The sequence below is a fragment of the Lissotriton helveticus genome, chromosome 2_1 (genome assembly GCF_964261635.1).
Source record: "Lissotriton helveticus chromosome 2_1, aLisHel1.1, whole genome shotgun sequence".
NCBI classification, from domain to species: Eukaryota; Metazoa; Chordata; class Amphibia; order Caudata; family Salamandridae; genus Lissotriton; species Lissotriton helveticus.
The window spans coordinates 1,008,741,007-1,008,759,345 of NC_136059.1; the positions used below are offsets into that span (position 1 = coordinate 1,008,741,007).

General features: G+C 41.4%; 1 protein-coding gene across 2 annotated transcripts in view; it reads left to right on the forward strand.

The window, feature by feature from the left end:
* LOC144818407 (annexin A1-like) overlaps nt 1-18,339 on the forward strand; it is a 206,965-nt gene that overhangs the window by 41,606 nt on the left and 147,020 nt on the right. For both annotated transcript variants that reach the window (XM_078675780.1, XM_078675781.1), the window contains exon 4: nt 12,351-12,445. In XM_078675780.1, coding sequence (XP_078531906.1) covers nt 12,351-12,445 — 95 coding nt within the window. The remainder of the gene's footprint in view (nt 1-12,350; nt 12,446-18,339) is intronic.

Consider the following 18,339-nt stretch of genomic DNA (forward strand, 5'->3'; position numbering starts at 1 on the left):
ATTTTTGCGGCTGGACCCGCGCACCCAACACCCATCACGGTGTTTTTAAAAAAAATGCTTTTTTTGGCCCAGAAGGTCCTTGTGGCACCCCGTAAGCAGGCCTAGGGGGTCAGGGTGTTTCAACCCTGCCCCCTATTCTTGTTTTGTGCCTTCACTTTACTGTTTTCTTGTGCCTCGCTTCTACTGAGGCACAAGATGGCTGCCAACAGTTCCTGCTTTGGAGTGTTGACAGACAATTAGAATGCAGCTCGTGATCGGCAGGGTGCGCAGATCCTGATCTGCACGGTGCGGGGATCCTGCGCGCCTCTAGATATAGATATATTTGTAATATTTGATTTTCTCAGCAACTACTGAACAGATTTACACCATTTAACAAAAAGGTCTCTTTCTGAACCAAGGGCTACCTTTTTGCCAAATTTGGTGTAATTCCGTTCAGCAGTTCGGGCTGTAGCAGTGTCTAAAGTTTCCAGTGGAAAATTGCATGGGGAAAACACGTTTTGGGACCCCCTTTTTTTCTTGGCCCCCGCTTGCCAAATTAGCCTTTAACTTTCAAGAAAGGAGCAGACCGGAGCGCCCCACGAGTTTTGAAAATTTTGCGAAGATTCGTCAATCGGCGCCAAAGTAATTGGGAATAGAATGTTGCGATTTTCCTATGGTAACTAGGTCCTAACTATAATGCCAGTAGGTAACATATCATATATATATATAGATATATATATATTCTGCTCATTGGGGATTTGTCCTTGATATATATATAAAGCCTACTGGCAGTCGACAGTAGGCAGTTATAAAACTTGATAGGAAAATCTTTTTTGACTTGCATATGTTTTTGCCAGCATTTGACGAATCTTCACAAACTTTTCCAAAATAAAAGTGTGCCAGTGATTCTTGTTGCACATGGAAACTTTTAGGGAGATCTGTCAAGCGGGGGCTGAGAAAACTGCATTTCCGATGTTAATTCCCATACACAAAATGTGGCAGAAGTCTAGCTTTTGGTACACAGATTGTGCTTTTTGTTGTTTTATGTAAATCCCTTCAGTACTTGTTGAGAAATTTAAGGAAATACAAATTTCACATGGAAGTGCACAGCTCCGATTGGCTATCATCTTAGGACTCAACTTTAGACAAGTCCACAAAAAAAATTGAAATAAAAGAAAGGGGGTGGAGTAGGAATTCCCTGACCCGCAAGTCCTGGCCAGAAATGAGAAGAAAGAGGCAAGATAAGGGTCAGAGTTAGGAGAAAAAAGTCAGATATTGAACAGAAAACAAGGAGAACACACTCAGGCACTCATGCACCCAGTCACAGAACAACACAGACACTCCCACACCCACTCAGAACTCATGCACTCATTCACAGGGAAACCTAGACTACACCCACTCACAGACTCAATCAGACACTCATGCGCCCACTTGCAGAATCACTCATAGTCTCTCTCACCCACTCACAGACCTACACATAGACTCACACACTGACTCACAGACCCACTCAGAGACTCACTCAGAGACTCACACACCCATTCAAAGACCCACTCAGACAGTTATGCACACACTTCCCGACTGACACACTCATAAAGGTACTCATAAGCACACTCGGACACTCTCCCACCTACTAACAGACCCACTCAGACACCCACTCACACTCATGCACCCATTCAGGCTCTCACACATCCAATCATACCCACAGTGAGACACTCATGTACTCCATTCCATTCATGAACTTTATTCGACAATTTAAGTCATAAAAGTATACATAGAAAAAACAGTATTTTAGAATCCATTAAAAATCCATTAAAATTCATACAATAAATATTAAAAAGGAATTAAACTACAATAGACTATTGACGAATATCAACTTACATATTTAAAATCAAACTGATCAATATACAATTCTTTCAGGGGTAATTTACACAGGAACTCACAGCTAGGGCTAGATCATCATATGTCTGTCGCTATTTGTTTTGCACGAATTACCCAAGCCCATTTTAGGAACTTAGCCATAGCAACAGCAATTGTAGGGGTTGGGTCAGTACATAAAATTCTAAGAGCCTCCTTATGCCTGTGTATCCCAAGCAATTTACATATAGGTGTAATCCACATCGTTCTACGGGCAGTGTACATGGGGCAGAAGAAGAGGAAATGGCTTATAGACTCTTGTTCCTCCCCACACTTTGGACATCTGTCATTACCATTTTTTCCTGCCCAATTTGCTGTAAAAGACCTTACTGGGAGGGTACCCACTCTCAGCTGAAAATAGAGCTTACGATCCAGCTGTTTCCCAATTATATCCCGATAGGGCTCCAGGGTCGGGTGGGTCTTAATATCCATGAAACGACCTGTCAGGTGCCGGGAGAGACCCTCTGCCCTCTCTTCTGTAATCACCATCTCCCAGTACTTTTTTTTTAAGAAGAGTTTTGGAGGGGAAAAAAGCATTTTCCGGATCTTCCCACAATTCCCTCATTCCCCACAGCCACTGAGACACTCATGCACTCACTCACACACTTACACTTAAAGGTTAAAGGTTACAGTTAGGAAATAAAATGCAAAAAACCTTAGAAATTCACTTAAAAAACAAAAATTACACGATTATTATAGTAGGAAATAGAATTAAAAAAAATTAACTGAAGATAACAAAGGTTATAGGGATGTTAAAGTTAAGAAATATAATTAAAAGTCCTTAGAAATTGAATAAAAAACTTAAAGGTTACATAGACATTATAGTTAGGCTCATATTTCACTTTTGCAAAGCCAGTGATATTCACCAGTTGTAGTTACCTGAGCTAACTAACACTTACGCTCACGCACTATACAAGCTTATTACCTCACGTATCGCATCAATCATGACATGATCACAGACTTCACTGATGACATCTCAAATGGCATCACTGAAGATATCACTCATGACATCATCCAAAGAACCCCTCACACATCTATAGACCTCATATACCAACTCACACACCCACACAACCACTCACATACTCATTCGCAGAACCACACAAGTACTCACCCAACCACTCATTCATCCATAGAGCCACTCACACACCCAGCCACTCACTCATATAGCCACTCACACAACTACTCACTCAGCAATACAGCTACTCATACAGCTACTCATACAACCAATCACTCATCCTCATCCTTATACCACCTCATACACCCACTCACTCATCCTTACAGTCACTCACACACTGACTCTTACACCCATACAACCACTCACACATGCAGTTACTCATGCATACAGGCAGTCACATGCACAAACACACACACACACACAATTACCCATACAGTCACTAACTGGCCTACACACTCATGCATACAGACACTCAGACAATCACTCTCTCATTCAAATAGCTACGTATATACCCGCCACTTACTCATACAGTCATTTACACACCCACTTATTCATCCATACAGCCAACCACACACCCTGTAACTCACCCACACAGTCTCTCAACACAGCCACTTACTACCTATACAAGCACTCACATATTCACTCAGGTATACAGCCATTAACACACCCACTTACTTACCTATGCAAGCACTAAAACATTCACTCACTCATACAGCCATTAGCACACCCACTTATTCATCCATACAGCCAATCAAACACCCACTCACTCACCCACACAATCTCTCAACACAGCCACTTACTTACTTATACAAGCACTCACAATTCACTCACACACCCACTTAAATACCGATTCACACATCCATACAAACCCCTCATCCATTCACTCCCCCATACAACCATTCATTCACACACACTCATACACTAACTCACTTAACCAAACACCCACTCACTCACCCATACATACACTTACACAACTAGCCACTCACTCATACAGCCATTCAGACAACCACTCACTCACCCATACAGTCACTCACACATCCACTCATCCAATCATACAGCCACTCACATAGCCACTCACTCACCTTTAGTGCCACAGACACACCCACTCACTAACCAACACAGCCACCCCCAGAGCCACTCACTCACCCACACAGCTACTCACACACCCAATTATCTACCCATAGAGCCATTCACACACCCAAACAGTCACTCACACACCTACTCACACAGGCATACACACAGCCACACACCCACTCACATAATATTTATTTTTTATTTTTTAACATTTGTTAAGCGCAAACAATTGCCCGCAGGCAAAATATATTTTAGACGTAGTATCACTCAATAATAGTATTCCTAGATTATTAATTTAACCTTTGAAGTATCCTTAGTATATATGTTTAACAATCATAAACTCTAACAAAATTCCTTTACTCACTGGATGATGTCATCAGTGATGTCATTTGAGATGTCATCAGTGATATCACTGATCATGTCATGAATGATGTATTATGTGAGGCCATATACAGTGCATTATGGGGCATAAGTTATAGGTAGCTCAGGTAACTATAACTGCTCAATTTCACTGGTTTTGTATGAGTGAAATCTGAGCCTAACTATAACTGTCCTGAAATCTTCATTTTTTTGTGAGTGAATATATAAAATGATATGATATAATATATATGTATAAGTATAAAAAAAAATATATATATATACATATATATATATATATATTCACTGAAAAAACCATAGGTTATAGACTATATATAGTTAGGAATTAGCATTTACAAAACCTTGAAAATTCACTGAAAAAACCATAGGTTATAGACCATATATCGTTAGGAATTAGCATTTACAAAACCTTATTTTACTCACACAAAACCATTGAAATTCCATATATAGTTAGTTGCACTAACTATATATCGCGCACCCGCAATCCACTGCTGATGATGTCACATATTACATCATTCATGACATGGTCAGTGACATCACTGATGACATCACTGATGACATCTCAAATGACATCACTGATGACATCATCCAGTGACTGTGTGTTTCTGTAAAGTTTAAATATGTTTTACATATTGAAGAATGAGTAGATGTATAAGTGTCTGGATGAAGCATTTAGTAGGTGGGTGACTGACTGTATGAATGAGTGATTAAATGTGTCTCACTGAGTGCATGGGTTAGTGACTAAACTGTCTTAATTTGTGCATTATTATGTCTGTTGTTCTGTAAACTGCTGCATGTGTTGATCAGTAGCTATATGAGTAACTATATGGGTTATTAATTGATTGTCCAAGTATTTGTATGGGAGACTGAGTGTATGTGTGGCTGGCTGGGAGATGTGTGACTCTGTGCAGATCAATGTGTACTTGTATCAATGATTGTATAAGAGAGTAAGTATGTGTTAGTATATGTTTGAAAATGTAAGGTACTCTATGTTTAACTGTATAGATTAGAAAATGGAAGTGTGATTGATTCTTTACAGGACTGACTAGGTGTGTGAGTAACTCCATGGATGAGTGGCAGAGTGTGAGTGTCTGTATAGGTGTATGAGTGCATATGATAGTGTTGTAAAGATGAGTGATTGTATGTATGAATGATTGTATGGGTGAATGAGTGAATTTGTGTGTAGACGTAGGAATCAGTGAGTGCGTATGTAGTAACTAGTATTGGTGTGTCAATGGTTTCAAAAATTATACTCTGTATTTAACACTGGGTGTAACAGAGGTTATATTAAAGTGTGAGGAGATGCATTGTATTGTCACATTAATGATATCATCATTGATGTGACCATTGATGTCAAATGAGATATCATCAGTGATGTCATCAGTGATGTCATTTGAGATGTCATCAGTGATGTCATCAGTGATGTCACTGACCATGTCATGAATGATGTAATATGTGACATCATCAGCAGTGGATTGCGGGTGCGCGATATATAGTTAGTGCAACTAACTATATATGGAATTTCAATGGTTTTGTGTGAGTAAAATAAGGTTTTGTAAATGCTAATTCCTAACGATATATGGTCTATAACCTATGGTTTTTTCAGTGAATTTTCAAGGTTTTGTAAATGCTAATTCCTAACTATATATAGTCTATAACCTATGGTTTTTTCAGTGAATTTCAATGTTTTTTTAATAGCAAATATCATAAGCTGTCGAATGTCAAGTACGTGGTAAGTAAAAACATTTTCGTGTTTATGCACACTGATCTGCTTTGAATGCTGCCCCCCACCCCTCATTTCTATTAGGAGTACTCTCTCTTTGCAGATAGTGAAGGGTAGTTAACGCAGGCCTTTGCCCCCGTTGTAATCCGTCGTGCCTGCTTCTCTCTCCATTTGATTGATTGTTCTCTTTGGTTCATTCTCTATTTACAAACAAGCACAGAGTCGCAATACTCTGTTTAGTCTTTGCAGATAGCGAAAAATCGTGTAAAAAAACAAAAGGAATCGAGCAAAATCAGTAGGCCACTAATGGGATCTCTTTTTGACCTCGCTAAAATAGAAACATTAAGAACAACCTGTTGAAAATAGCAATGTGTATGTACATAAGCGGCGTCCATTTGTGTTCACAGTACCCCTTGTTGATTGTTTGAATCGAGCATTGAATTGTTCGAAGTTGGTTCTCTTAAGGATCTTCTCTGCCTGCAAACGAGGAAGAATAGGAATATTCTCTCTCCCTTTGCAGATAGTGAAGGGTAGGTAACGCAAACCTTTAACACGTCGTGCCTATTTCGTTCCTCATTGATTGATTGTTTGCCCAAACATTGACTGTTTGGGAATTGGTTCTTTTTGGAGGTATTCCCTGTTTGCAAATATACGTAGGAAAATCTTTGCAAGTAGTGAAAGGGTAGGTAATGCGGACCTTTCTCCCCCGTTGTAATCTGTCATGCCTATCTACTCCCCACTGATTGATGCACCTGTTTCACCCGGACCATTTACTAGAGCTACGTCATCTGGCCCGACCAGAGAGCACCCCTAGTGAAAAGGACATATGCAATAATAACGAAGTGATCACTGTATCCTGTTAACAGAAACTTTAGCATGAAACAACCTGGAAAGAAAAGAATAGGAAAACGAAAATCAGTAGGACACTGATGAACTTTTTATTAAATAACAAACAAAGAAACGATAACAATACGTAATGATAAAACCTATTATTGTCCTAGAAACAAGAAACGTTAGAAGTAAGCCTGTAATAAGAAACCTGAAAACATCGCCCCTCACTGCCCCAAATCCTGTCTGTCCCACCGCCTGCCACGGCCAAATAACGGCAAACTGGGAAAGATAGAAGTCAGCAGACATCCGCCCCATTCTAGAAACTTCCAAAGGGCAACAGGTTTTCGGCTACGCCCAGCCGGAAGCAACACATATAAGGCGGGTCCTGCTGCCACGCCTCGGCCAGGAGATCATCACGTAGGGTGTAGCCGGAGGAGAGGCCGAGGCCAGCGGGACCCGGCCAGGGGGATTGACAACGCTGGAGAGTTGCAGGGGGGGGAATGTCCGTGTCCTCGACCCTCCCCTCTCTCTCCCAGTCCGGCCGCGGTGGCCCTTGACAGTTGCAGGTAGTCCCGCCACATTCTCTACCGGTCCGGCCACCAACGGCCGGGGCCGATGGGATCCGGCTGCAGCCGATAAACCAAGGAAGCCGTTCATGGGGCCAGAGCAAGGGGCGTCCGGCCGACATCCACCGGAAGCCCGGCCCGAAGACGGATGGGACATTTCTTCTTTCTTCAATAATGGCTTTGACAACACTGGGGGGGATGTCTTGCACATGCCTCCGACCCCCCCCCCCTCGTCCTCATCGCCTGGTCCGGCCATAACAAATCTCAAGCGAGACGCCGTGGGGTGCACTGGGAGGAAGAGACGGTGCGAACAGGCCTCTCCCGCCTCCCCAGTGGAGGCTTCCCACCTGCACCCTCAGCGCTCCAGGCGCCCGGAAAAGGGTTCTTCCACTGTGGCGATGCTGCAACGTCTCGCCCGGCGGGGTGGAGCCCGTCCGCTCATTTGACCCCGCGATCGCCAGTAGCTACCGAACTCTCAAAATGGCGGTCGACCTGGCAAGAGCGGGCCCAGCATAAAGAAATGGCCCGGTCACTGGTTGACTCCACCACCGTAGTCCTCCACGACCTTGAAGATTCTAGAGGAGCCGCGGGAGTCTCCGACCCCCGCAGACACCCCCGATGGGGAATGACTGCCATGATCACCCGTGGAGTGACGAAACTGTATCCGCGGGACGTCGGCGCTCTCATGCTGGCGCCAGCCTCACTTTGAATGACTAGAATCCTGCAGACCTCAGTTCCGGTGAAAGCACACTGTGACCCGGTAGGAAAAATTGTTGCACCCCCTCCCCTTTTTGACTGATAGTTCAAACCACCGATCCTTTCCTTTGCCCTTTTACCAGAATTTTGGACTGCCTCCCCCTCTTTTACATTTTCTAGAGAAAACAAAACATTAACCACTACATTAGCATAGCAGTTGACACCAGAACTGTTTTCAAATTGAAAACCAACAACATCTTCAACAGAATCCTTTTTGTTTCTGCTGTGACCCTGCTACAGCACAGGCATTGTCCCCAGCAGTAATTCTGCAATGCCGGTAAGAATAGCTGTGGTGCCTACTGGACTCACTCACCCCCGCGGCGCCCCACGCCGTTATTTGCTGGGCGGCAACTTACTAGACATCACCTTCGTGACATCCAGATTTCAGCGCTTTCTGCTGCCTTGGAACTATTCGCACAACAGACCGCTACTGACAATCCACCCCCCGGGACGCCCCACGCCGAATACCCAAATCAGTGCGGCACCCAGGCAACATCTTCTGAATTTTCATAATTTGAAAGAACTAGTAACATGTCCTCATCAGGAATTTCCTCATGAAAAGTCTGCAATGATGATTCTTGTAACTCTATGGTCTCCAAACATTCGATAAATTCGCCATCAAGAGATTGATCAAAAAAATCATTCAAGTCATCTCCTCCTTGTGAGAATATTTCGTTATTGGTGCTGTCAATTTCAATAAATGTATTGGATAATTCAAAAGAAATTGCCACGGTCTCTTCGTTGTTTAAATGTTTTTACTGTTTTTGTTTTGTTGTATATATTTATAAGTTATTAAAGTTTTATAATCCTACTACTTTGTTGGAGTGCTATATATTTTTAATGTGACACATAAATGTAAAAACTTTGATGTACAAAGAGTCATCCCTGGAATCTTCCGCTTCAGGCTCGGTCCCCTCCCCAATCACAATACAGGATGGTTTTCAGATAGTAGGAACACGTGTGGTGTGACGGATCTCATCGGGTGTGGGCCTTGATCTACTATAACTCCTTTGAAGAGGGGTGATTCTTTACAGCTGGGGCCATAAACTACATCTGCAGGGCTAGCTGATAGCCTGGACAATCGGACACAGAGGAAGAGGAGTGTCAGAGGGTGCGGTAGTGAATAGGGCGAAAGGGAGGTGTCGGGCGGGCACAGAGTGTGATTCTCAGGGAAGAGCAGCGCAGATGGGGGGAGGTTTATTGCCCATGCATAAGACAGAGAGCGGGGGTGACCAGTGCCTGGGGAAGATGCTTGCGAGGGTGGGGACCCATGCTACAAATCGACAGCGTGCAGAGAGTGGGTCTGGTCAAGGCATCTAAAATGGCTGCCGTGCACGACAAAAGTGTGGCATTTCAAAAAAGGCAAGATGGCGCAAACAATGTTTTTCAACACTTCCTCATTTCCTTCGAATCGAACGTTAACAGACGTTGGTGCATATTACCAAAGTTAAGCGATATTTATCGCTAACGATGCTTACCAACGAATTTTTTACAGCTAAGCATCGTCAGAAATTATCGAAGATAAACCTTGCTATTATCAAGGTTTATCGCAAATGCGATAAAAAACGGCCGCAATGCATGAATATCGCGAAAAAGTCAGCGATATTCATGCATTACCAAGCTAATGCTCTTAGCCATGTTATCCACCTCCCATTGGATAACATGGCTAAGAACTGCTCAGGGCAGGTGTTAGTTTTTGGAGATATTCGCGCTTAGCGCGAATATCTCCAAAAGTTGGTAATAGGAGATATATATCTTGCATGTTGTAATGCAAGTTATTGTGGTATATGGAACTCATACCATAATCTCTCAGGAAAGCAGAAACTGATCCTTTTGGGACCGCCTGAGAAGGCCTAGGGGGTGAGGGGTACTCTACTTTGCCCCCTTTTCACGTTCCGAACTATTTTATTTTACTCTCTTCTGTAATTACACAAAATAGCAGCGATAAGATGCATCAGAGACACACAGTGAGAGAAAGGAGGCCGGAGATGAAGAAGAAATGTCAAATACACATTGGAGATAATATAGTGGTAGAAGGGAAGTAAATATGAGTAAACTTACCATGTAACATAAAAATGTTGCACTCTATACTATAAGTCTCATTTTATACTACAATCACTTCGCTACAACCTCATAAATTAAAAATAAAAATGAATAATGTCTCAAACAATTTTTGATTTCTAAATATAAATTTATTCTTCTGAATTTTCTAAATTTGAAAGAACTAGTAACATGTCCTCATCAGGAATTTCCTCTTCAATCATCTCATCTGGAATCTCCTCATTAAAAGTCTGCAATGATGATTCTTGTAACTCTATGGTCTCCAAACATTCGATAAATTCGCCATCAACAGATTGATCAAAAAAATCATTCATGTCATCTCCTCCTTGTGACAATATTTCATTATTGGTGCTGTCAATTTCAATCAATGTAGTGGATAATTCAAAATAAATTGCCACGGTCTCTTCATTGTGAGCCATTTTATTTTGAAATTGCTTGCTGTAAATTGCAGAAAAAAATAATCACTTTCATTTATTGTTTTTAGTAATACATAATATAAAACTAACTTTATCAAGTATTTAGTATAACAGAAGGACTGCAAATAAATAACAGAAAACATTTTTCAAATTATCTTCAAGTGTACAACATAGTTCCCCTTACAAATTAACAACTTACCTTTTTAAAAGTAGGAGAAGTGTTAGTACTGTGTAAATCAAACACCAAAAATTGACCACCAAAAATTCCTCACAAATGTACCTCAGACAGTAGTATCACAAAATGGCTGTGGTTTCCTCTCATTTGAGATATATACATAACCAATTAACTTTCATCACACACAAATACAAAACCAAAGTAACATTTTAATTGGTTCTAAATTTCAACACTTTCAAATGTGTTTTCCCCATGCAATTTTCCATAGGACATTTACATACGTCTACAGCCTGAATGGCTGAACGGAATTACACCAAACTTGGCAAAATGGTACATCAAACCTAAGAGGTCAGGGAGGATCTACTATGCCCCCTTATGGTCATTTGCCCCTTCGCTTTGGCCTCCTCTTGTCTCTCGATCCTACCGAGAGACAAGATGGCGGCCGCTACGGACTGTTTGGAATGTTTACAGACGCCGGAGAACCAATCAGCTTCGCAAAGCTCCGTAACGCGAAAAGTACGCGAAGCGGAGCGCTGTTACAGATATATATCTTTTTTTGAACGTTAATTTCTCAAAATCCACTGGAGCACATATATTGAGACCTGGCAAAGGCACATCGGGCTACCAGTCCCTAATATTTTGCCAAGTTTCGTGCAAATCCATTCAGCCGTTCGATTATTATTATTATTTATTTTTTTTGCCCCGCGGGGCCCTTTTAAAACCTCCACATCAAACCTAGGGGGTCAGCGAGGATCTACTATGCCCCCTTATGGTCATTTGCCCCTTCGCTTTGGCCTCCTCTTGTCTCTCGATCCTACCGAGAGACAAGATGGCGGCCGCTACGGACTGTTTGGAATGTTCACAGACGCCGGAGAACAAATCAGCTTCGCTTCACAAAGCTCCGTACCGCGAAAAGTCCGCGAACCGGAGCGCTGCCCGGTCCGCTGTTACAGATATATATCTTTTTTTGAACGTTAATTTCTCAAAATCCACTGAAGCACATATATTGAGACCTAGCAAAGGCACATCGGGCTACCAGTCCCTACAATTTTGCCAAGTTTTGTGGAAATCCATTCAGCCGTTCGGGCTAAAAGTGAGGCCAACCGCCCTATGGAAAACTCAATGTTAAAAACACGTTTTGGGACCCCCCTTTTTTCTCGGCCCCCCCTTGACAAACCCCCCCCAAATTTCCAGGGGCTGCTCAGAAACAAAATGTTCCGTTTTCCAGAAAATTTCAGCCAATTCCGTCCACAAACGCCAAAGTTATTAGACATAGAATTTTCAAAAATCCCATAGAGAAAAAATCCTAACTATATATACCTACTGGCGACCGCCAGTAGGTAATATATTACCTATGTAGACTGATCTTCAATATATTTTACCTGCCCATGTTAAGTTAATAATAGTTGACATTTTTATATTTATAGACTCGATATTTTGACATGAAACCCAACAAAGAAGACATTATATGTGCCCTTATGCATGCATTGCAGCAGTTGCAAACAATTTCTTTTTTTTGCAGGTGTGAATGAAAAAATTATTATTGACATTCTAACCAGTAGAAGTAATGCACAAAGGCAACAGATGAAAGCAGCATACAAACAAACAACGGGGAAGGTAAATATAAACATGAAACTATTTTCCTAAAAAATAAAGTTACCCATATTTGTTTCCCTAAGTTCATGAGTCATGCTGCATGCTTGGTGGTTTTTTTAACACTAGTGCCTAGTTTCTCTATACGAAGGCATAATATGCGTATTGATGCAAAATTCTGAATTGAAGACCTTCATTTTCTGGCAAGGACAAGTTGAAGAATGGGAAGTTTTAATAGGGACCAAGACAAAGTGTTGGGTGTTTACACAGGAATAATGGTTAGAAAAAGAACTCTGTTGAAATCATATGGTTTGAAATACATTGTTAGCTTGAGAAGTTTAATGGATTTTTATCACCGTTTGTGTTTTTTTATTAATTTTAGAGGTGCACAATACAAACCTAAACGCTTCTGATGCTAGTAGAAATAATTACAGTAATATATTTATATAAAAAAAATACAAGAAAGAAATAGCACCACATAACACCCACATGGTAAACTTTATGAATATTGTTACATGAAATAAAAACTACTAAAACACAGACTTTAAAAATAAGGCAGCATAATAGTAATTTTATGGGAGCATTAAAATTGTGTGATGAATGGCTGTAGTATAAAGTTAAAACCCAGTAGCAATACCAGCATTTTTGAGTATTTCAAATAATAGCTTTTGACTCTTTTTCAATAGAAAATAATTCAATGTTTTTGAGACAAAAACAGGAACAATTGTTTGCCACTTTGCCCGGTAATAGCGTTCTAGCAAACAATTGAGGTGGATATCTATAGAACATAATGTTCTACCCTCTCACAGTGTTTAAAGCTAGAGGATTACTCTTCATTCACTCACTCAAGCTCCAGAAGCGTTAGGTGAATATCAGGTACCCCAAAAATGCATTTGCTGCAGATGGGTATGTTTGATTTCAACAATCCTACCTTGTAACTTTATTCTTACTGTAGATAATTTTTATGATTTGTTGAAATTCCAATGGTGGCTCATCATGAGACAAAAGCATACTTCTTTTCACATGTCTCTGCGTTGTTACAACCCTTCCAGTGTGCTGATATCTTGTTTGGCAGTGGCATCTGGTTTTAGTGTCAGAGGAGCTACTGACTGGCTAGCATCACTCTTTAAAAAGGTCCATGGTCTTTTCTCGTTCAGCAAACAATTCCACTACCCTTCTCTATCAACCCAGTCAGAACTCTCTTCCTCTTCTAGGACAGGCTCTGACTCTGCAAATGTTGCTAACTTTGTGTTTTTCTTCCTTAAATCCTGGTGCTGCAATACCAGGGCTAAGCTCTCTATAGTGCAACAGGCATGGTGCAAACAGGGCACAGGAGAGGCCAGCTTCACCTGAACTATATTTTCCTTTTTACTACTAAACAAGGGGATGAGAGGTCCTCTTTCTTTACTCACACTATGTCCCATGGCTCACTTACTACACCACTGTGCTGGACTAGTCATTGCTTGGCTGAAAATGTGACTGCAGTGATGTAAACTATTGCCATCTTGGAATAATGCAAATGCATCCTTGTCACACCTGTAACTTGCTGCTCAGGTCTGAGTTTTATTGCTGAAGCAGTATGTTGGGGACCCAGCAAAGTTCATGTGAATGTTAATGGTACAACATCTTTCAAGGTTTGATAAGTTGCAAAGATCTGCAACTGAGTTGCTGATGCAAATAGGGTTCCGTTTTGTTCACGAAATTTTAAACATACTTAAAAAAGGAACATCAGATCTTGTTATAAATTAGCAAGATAAGTTGTACATTGCAGCTGTTAGGCATTTGAGAAAGGTGTGGGGGTGCCACCAGCAGCAAATCACTTCTCAGGACCATCGCCCACATAATCCAGACCACACAAATTTTTGTAGCAGAAAAGGCAACTTTATTCAAGAAAGATGAATTCCCATCAAATATCCATTTTATTATAACGATGCAATTTGGCAATTAAAACCGAAACCATTTGTCAATTTGCAAATATATAACATCGCACCAAAACCATCAATATCATTTTTTTGTGTCACAATACTGAATTAAACTTCCCCAACCTTTTTTCCTTAAATTTTTCCCCTCAAATGTTCTCAATAAACTCCCCCTACCCCCCCACACGAAGGACTGGACAAGCACTGCTCTAGACTTATCCTCCCCCGATTTACGCTCTTAAACCTCTGCTAGGGAATATCATGTCTTGAAGTGGCAAAAAGAAACTGTCATATAACATTTTCTTCTTTTTTTTTTTGGTGGGTGGGTGGGATCTAGCGAGAAAAACGCATCCTGCCACCTCAGCCTCGCTCGTGCTCCTAACGTCCCTGCCTACGCACCTACGAATTCTCAGCGTGCGCACCTGGCGCTCCCACAGGCAATCTCCGTATGGTCAGCTCCATGTGCGCGAACATCCCCAGGGGGAGACAGCTCGCGCCACTCCCCCTGAGGTCCCATCGCCCACATAATCCAGACCACACACATTTTTGTAGCAGAAAAGGCCACTTTATTCTAGACAGATGAATTCCCATCAAATATCCATTTTATTATAACGATGCAATTTGGCAATAAAAACCGAAACCATTTGTCATCTTACATTTGCAAATATATAACATCGCACCAAAACCATCAATATAATTTTCTTGTGTCACAATACTGAATTAAACTTCCCCAACCTTTTTTCCTTAAATTCTTCCCCTCAAATGTTCTGAGTAAACTCCCCCTACCCCCCCACGAAGGACTGGACAAGCCCGCTCTTGACTTATCCTCCCCCAATTTACGCCACCCAGGAAAACCAAAGAGTTTATCTGCCCCCCCCCCCTCTTGAACTGAAGCAAGTTACAACTTGGAATTGCACCATAAATTAACATTTAACTCATGAGCCAACATATCCCTAATTTCCATTAAGTAATAGGCTACACCCAAATGCGATAAATGGACTCCGTCCTCTCTAAAAAGGTGACCTTCTGTGCTTGTGATATTATCATGAACAATACATTTGATCCGCATTACTGAACAAAATACTCTCATGGCTCTATTCAGCTTTCTTCTAGCTTTTTTGACTGCTGTGTGACACCTTGCCTTTCTCCAAGACTGTCTATAAACAAATTCAGTCCAAATGAGGCGAGTGCCCGGCCAATTGTTTTTTAAAACAGCTAAGTCCAGTTGCATTTTCTTGATGAGCATTGAACCAGATAGTTCAACCAAATCATTCTCTGCTAAATGAAGAATTAAATAATCAGGACAACCTCTAACATGAAACAAACCTGTGAGCGTCGGAAATAAGTCATCCCATTTCATGCCTCCTTTACCCTTCCATACCAACTCATGTCCAGCGTTGGGTATACCGAGTGATCTTCCATAAATTTGTTTCTCAGCAAAAAGAGCTGCCCATTTAACAAAGGAATGACCCACCATCCACGTTTGCTTTTTTAAGTTTGAAGGTGCACCCCAAACATCACCTAAATGGAAAGGCAAAAAATTAACATGCAGCAAACATTATTATTACATAAACATACTTATTTTCGCACATATCGCTTACAACAACTTGATTTCCACCGACCAATACGCTGCAAAACTTCCAAACCCAGCCCCAATCTTGATGCTTCCGTAGCTGCCCCAATTCGAAACGAATGCGTGGCGAAATCTTTTGGGTCTTGACCAACTAGCATTAGAGCTTTTCGCAGATCAGCCAAGAGATGAGCACTCGTTATTTTGTTACCATCCATGTGAGTGAAAATAGGGCCCTGCTGAAATGCACCTGAAGAAGAAAACCGTACCCATTCTTGAACTGGGCAGCATTGCGATACACCGCTGCCATTGAGAAAAACCCATACGCACCTGCCCAGCTGATCGTTTTTTGATTTTTTAAGCCAGATACCTAATTTGGGTCCCACTACTGAAACCTCATCACTGCACAAACCCTTGTCCCCACCCAAACCCAGTACTTCCGATACCCTGAATGCGCCAAAAAACATCCAAATCATTCCAAGTTGGAAACGTTCCCATTCCCAAACATTATAACAGCAGACCGAAAGCTGCTCCAGAATTTGTTGTAGTAACTCAAACGTAATAGGAGCACGGAGCTGCTTGGGCCTAACTTTTTCCCTATTCAGCCCTTTCAACATTTTCCCAAATAAACTGTTGTCAACTGGATCGAAACCCCATAACAATTGGCCATAAAATGACACACCTGATAATTTTCCCGCTATAGTGGTGTGGGATAAACCTTTATCTATTAACATTAGAACAAAGTCACAAATAAATGCACCACATGTCCCTGTGGAAACTGTCTCATGCAAACAATTCTTATAAGTCAAAAATTCTTCCCATGCTTGTAGATAACTTCTCCTAGTCGAAGGTACTATGGAATGCTCAGTTCCTGACATTGCAGTGGCGTTGCCTGACTATTACACAATAGTAAGAGTTGATCGTACCAATCAGATAGGAGGTGGGATTGCTATTCTCTTTAAAAAAGAGTACACTTGTGACTTCACTCACCTGCCCATTCCCAACTGTGAAGCTGCAATATTTAAGCTTGCCCTCACCCCTAACTTTACGTTTTCCGGCACACTTGTATATCGCCCACCTGGCTCGGTTTCAGCATGGGCAATTGCCCTCCTGGATATTCTAAGCCCTTTTGTGATGAAGGCTGCTAATTTCTCCCTTATTGGTGATGTCAACGTACATTTAAATAATCAAACCTCTACAATTACTTCTGAGCTTGTCTCAGACTTAGCTTCCCTTAATATAAGCCTACTTAATTCAGGATCCACTCATATGGCTGGTCACCTTCTTGACCCTATTTTCTCTAACTTAAAAGGAATTAATGTTCTTCCCGCATTGCCAATCTGCTGGTCTGACCACTATCTGATTAAATTCTCATTTCAAGTGGCTATGTATGACTCTAAAGCTCCTTCCAACAAATCCTCACTAATAAGGAACTGGAAAAAATTAGATATAGAAACACTCAACTCATTCCTAAACTCCCACCCTCCTTGTACAAAACAATCAATATATTCCCTATCCACAGCAGTGCAGAACTGGCTTCTGACGGCAATTGACACTTGCCTACCTCTAACTAAACTAAAACGTAAGGGCCTTCGACCTCCGGCCCCATGGTTTATGGAACTTCTGCAAAAAGAAAAATCGGAATGTAAAACTTTTGAGCGCAAATGGAGAAAAAATTACTCTTTGGAAGCTAAAACAATCTATAAAAGTAAATTAGCTAAATACCATTCCCTTTGCAATAAAGCGCCAGCTGACCATGTGTGCTCTACCATCTCAGAAGCTCTAAATCAATCCAAAACCCTATTTAAAATGGTAAAAGAACTAGCGGGATCTAAAACATTAGCCATGCCTCCTGAGTTAAACAAACAACAATGTGATACATTGGCTACTTTCTTCATACATAAAGTGGACAAAATCTATCAAAATATTGCTACTGCCCAAATTAATGGCCCCCCTATGGAAGAAATTCCACTGTGCCCTACTATGCATAACTGCACCAACTATTCTGACAGGCCTGCCCCTCAACACTCTAGAAGTACTCTGGTTAGTTGGCCCAGGCTCACTATCGAGACTCTAACCAAACTACTCAATACTATAAAATCAGGATCTCCCAAGGATCCCCTTCCTTGTGCAATATTGAAAAAACTTGATCCCTCCTCCTTGAACACTATTATGGACCTTCTCAATACCTCCCTTCGTGAGGATACTGTCCTATCTGGAAGCACGCAATGATCCACCTTCTGCTAAAAAAGGCTGGAACTGACCCTGATCAACCTTCTAATTTTCGGCCCATTTCCCTGCTTCCTGCATTTTCCAAGATTTTGGAAAAACATGTACATCAAACTCTCACTGAATTTGTTGCTTCTCAAGATCTTTTACCTACTGGTCAATCTGGCTTCAGAGCCGGTTTCTCGACAGAAACCACCTTG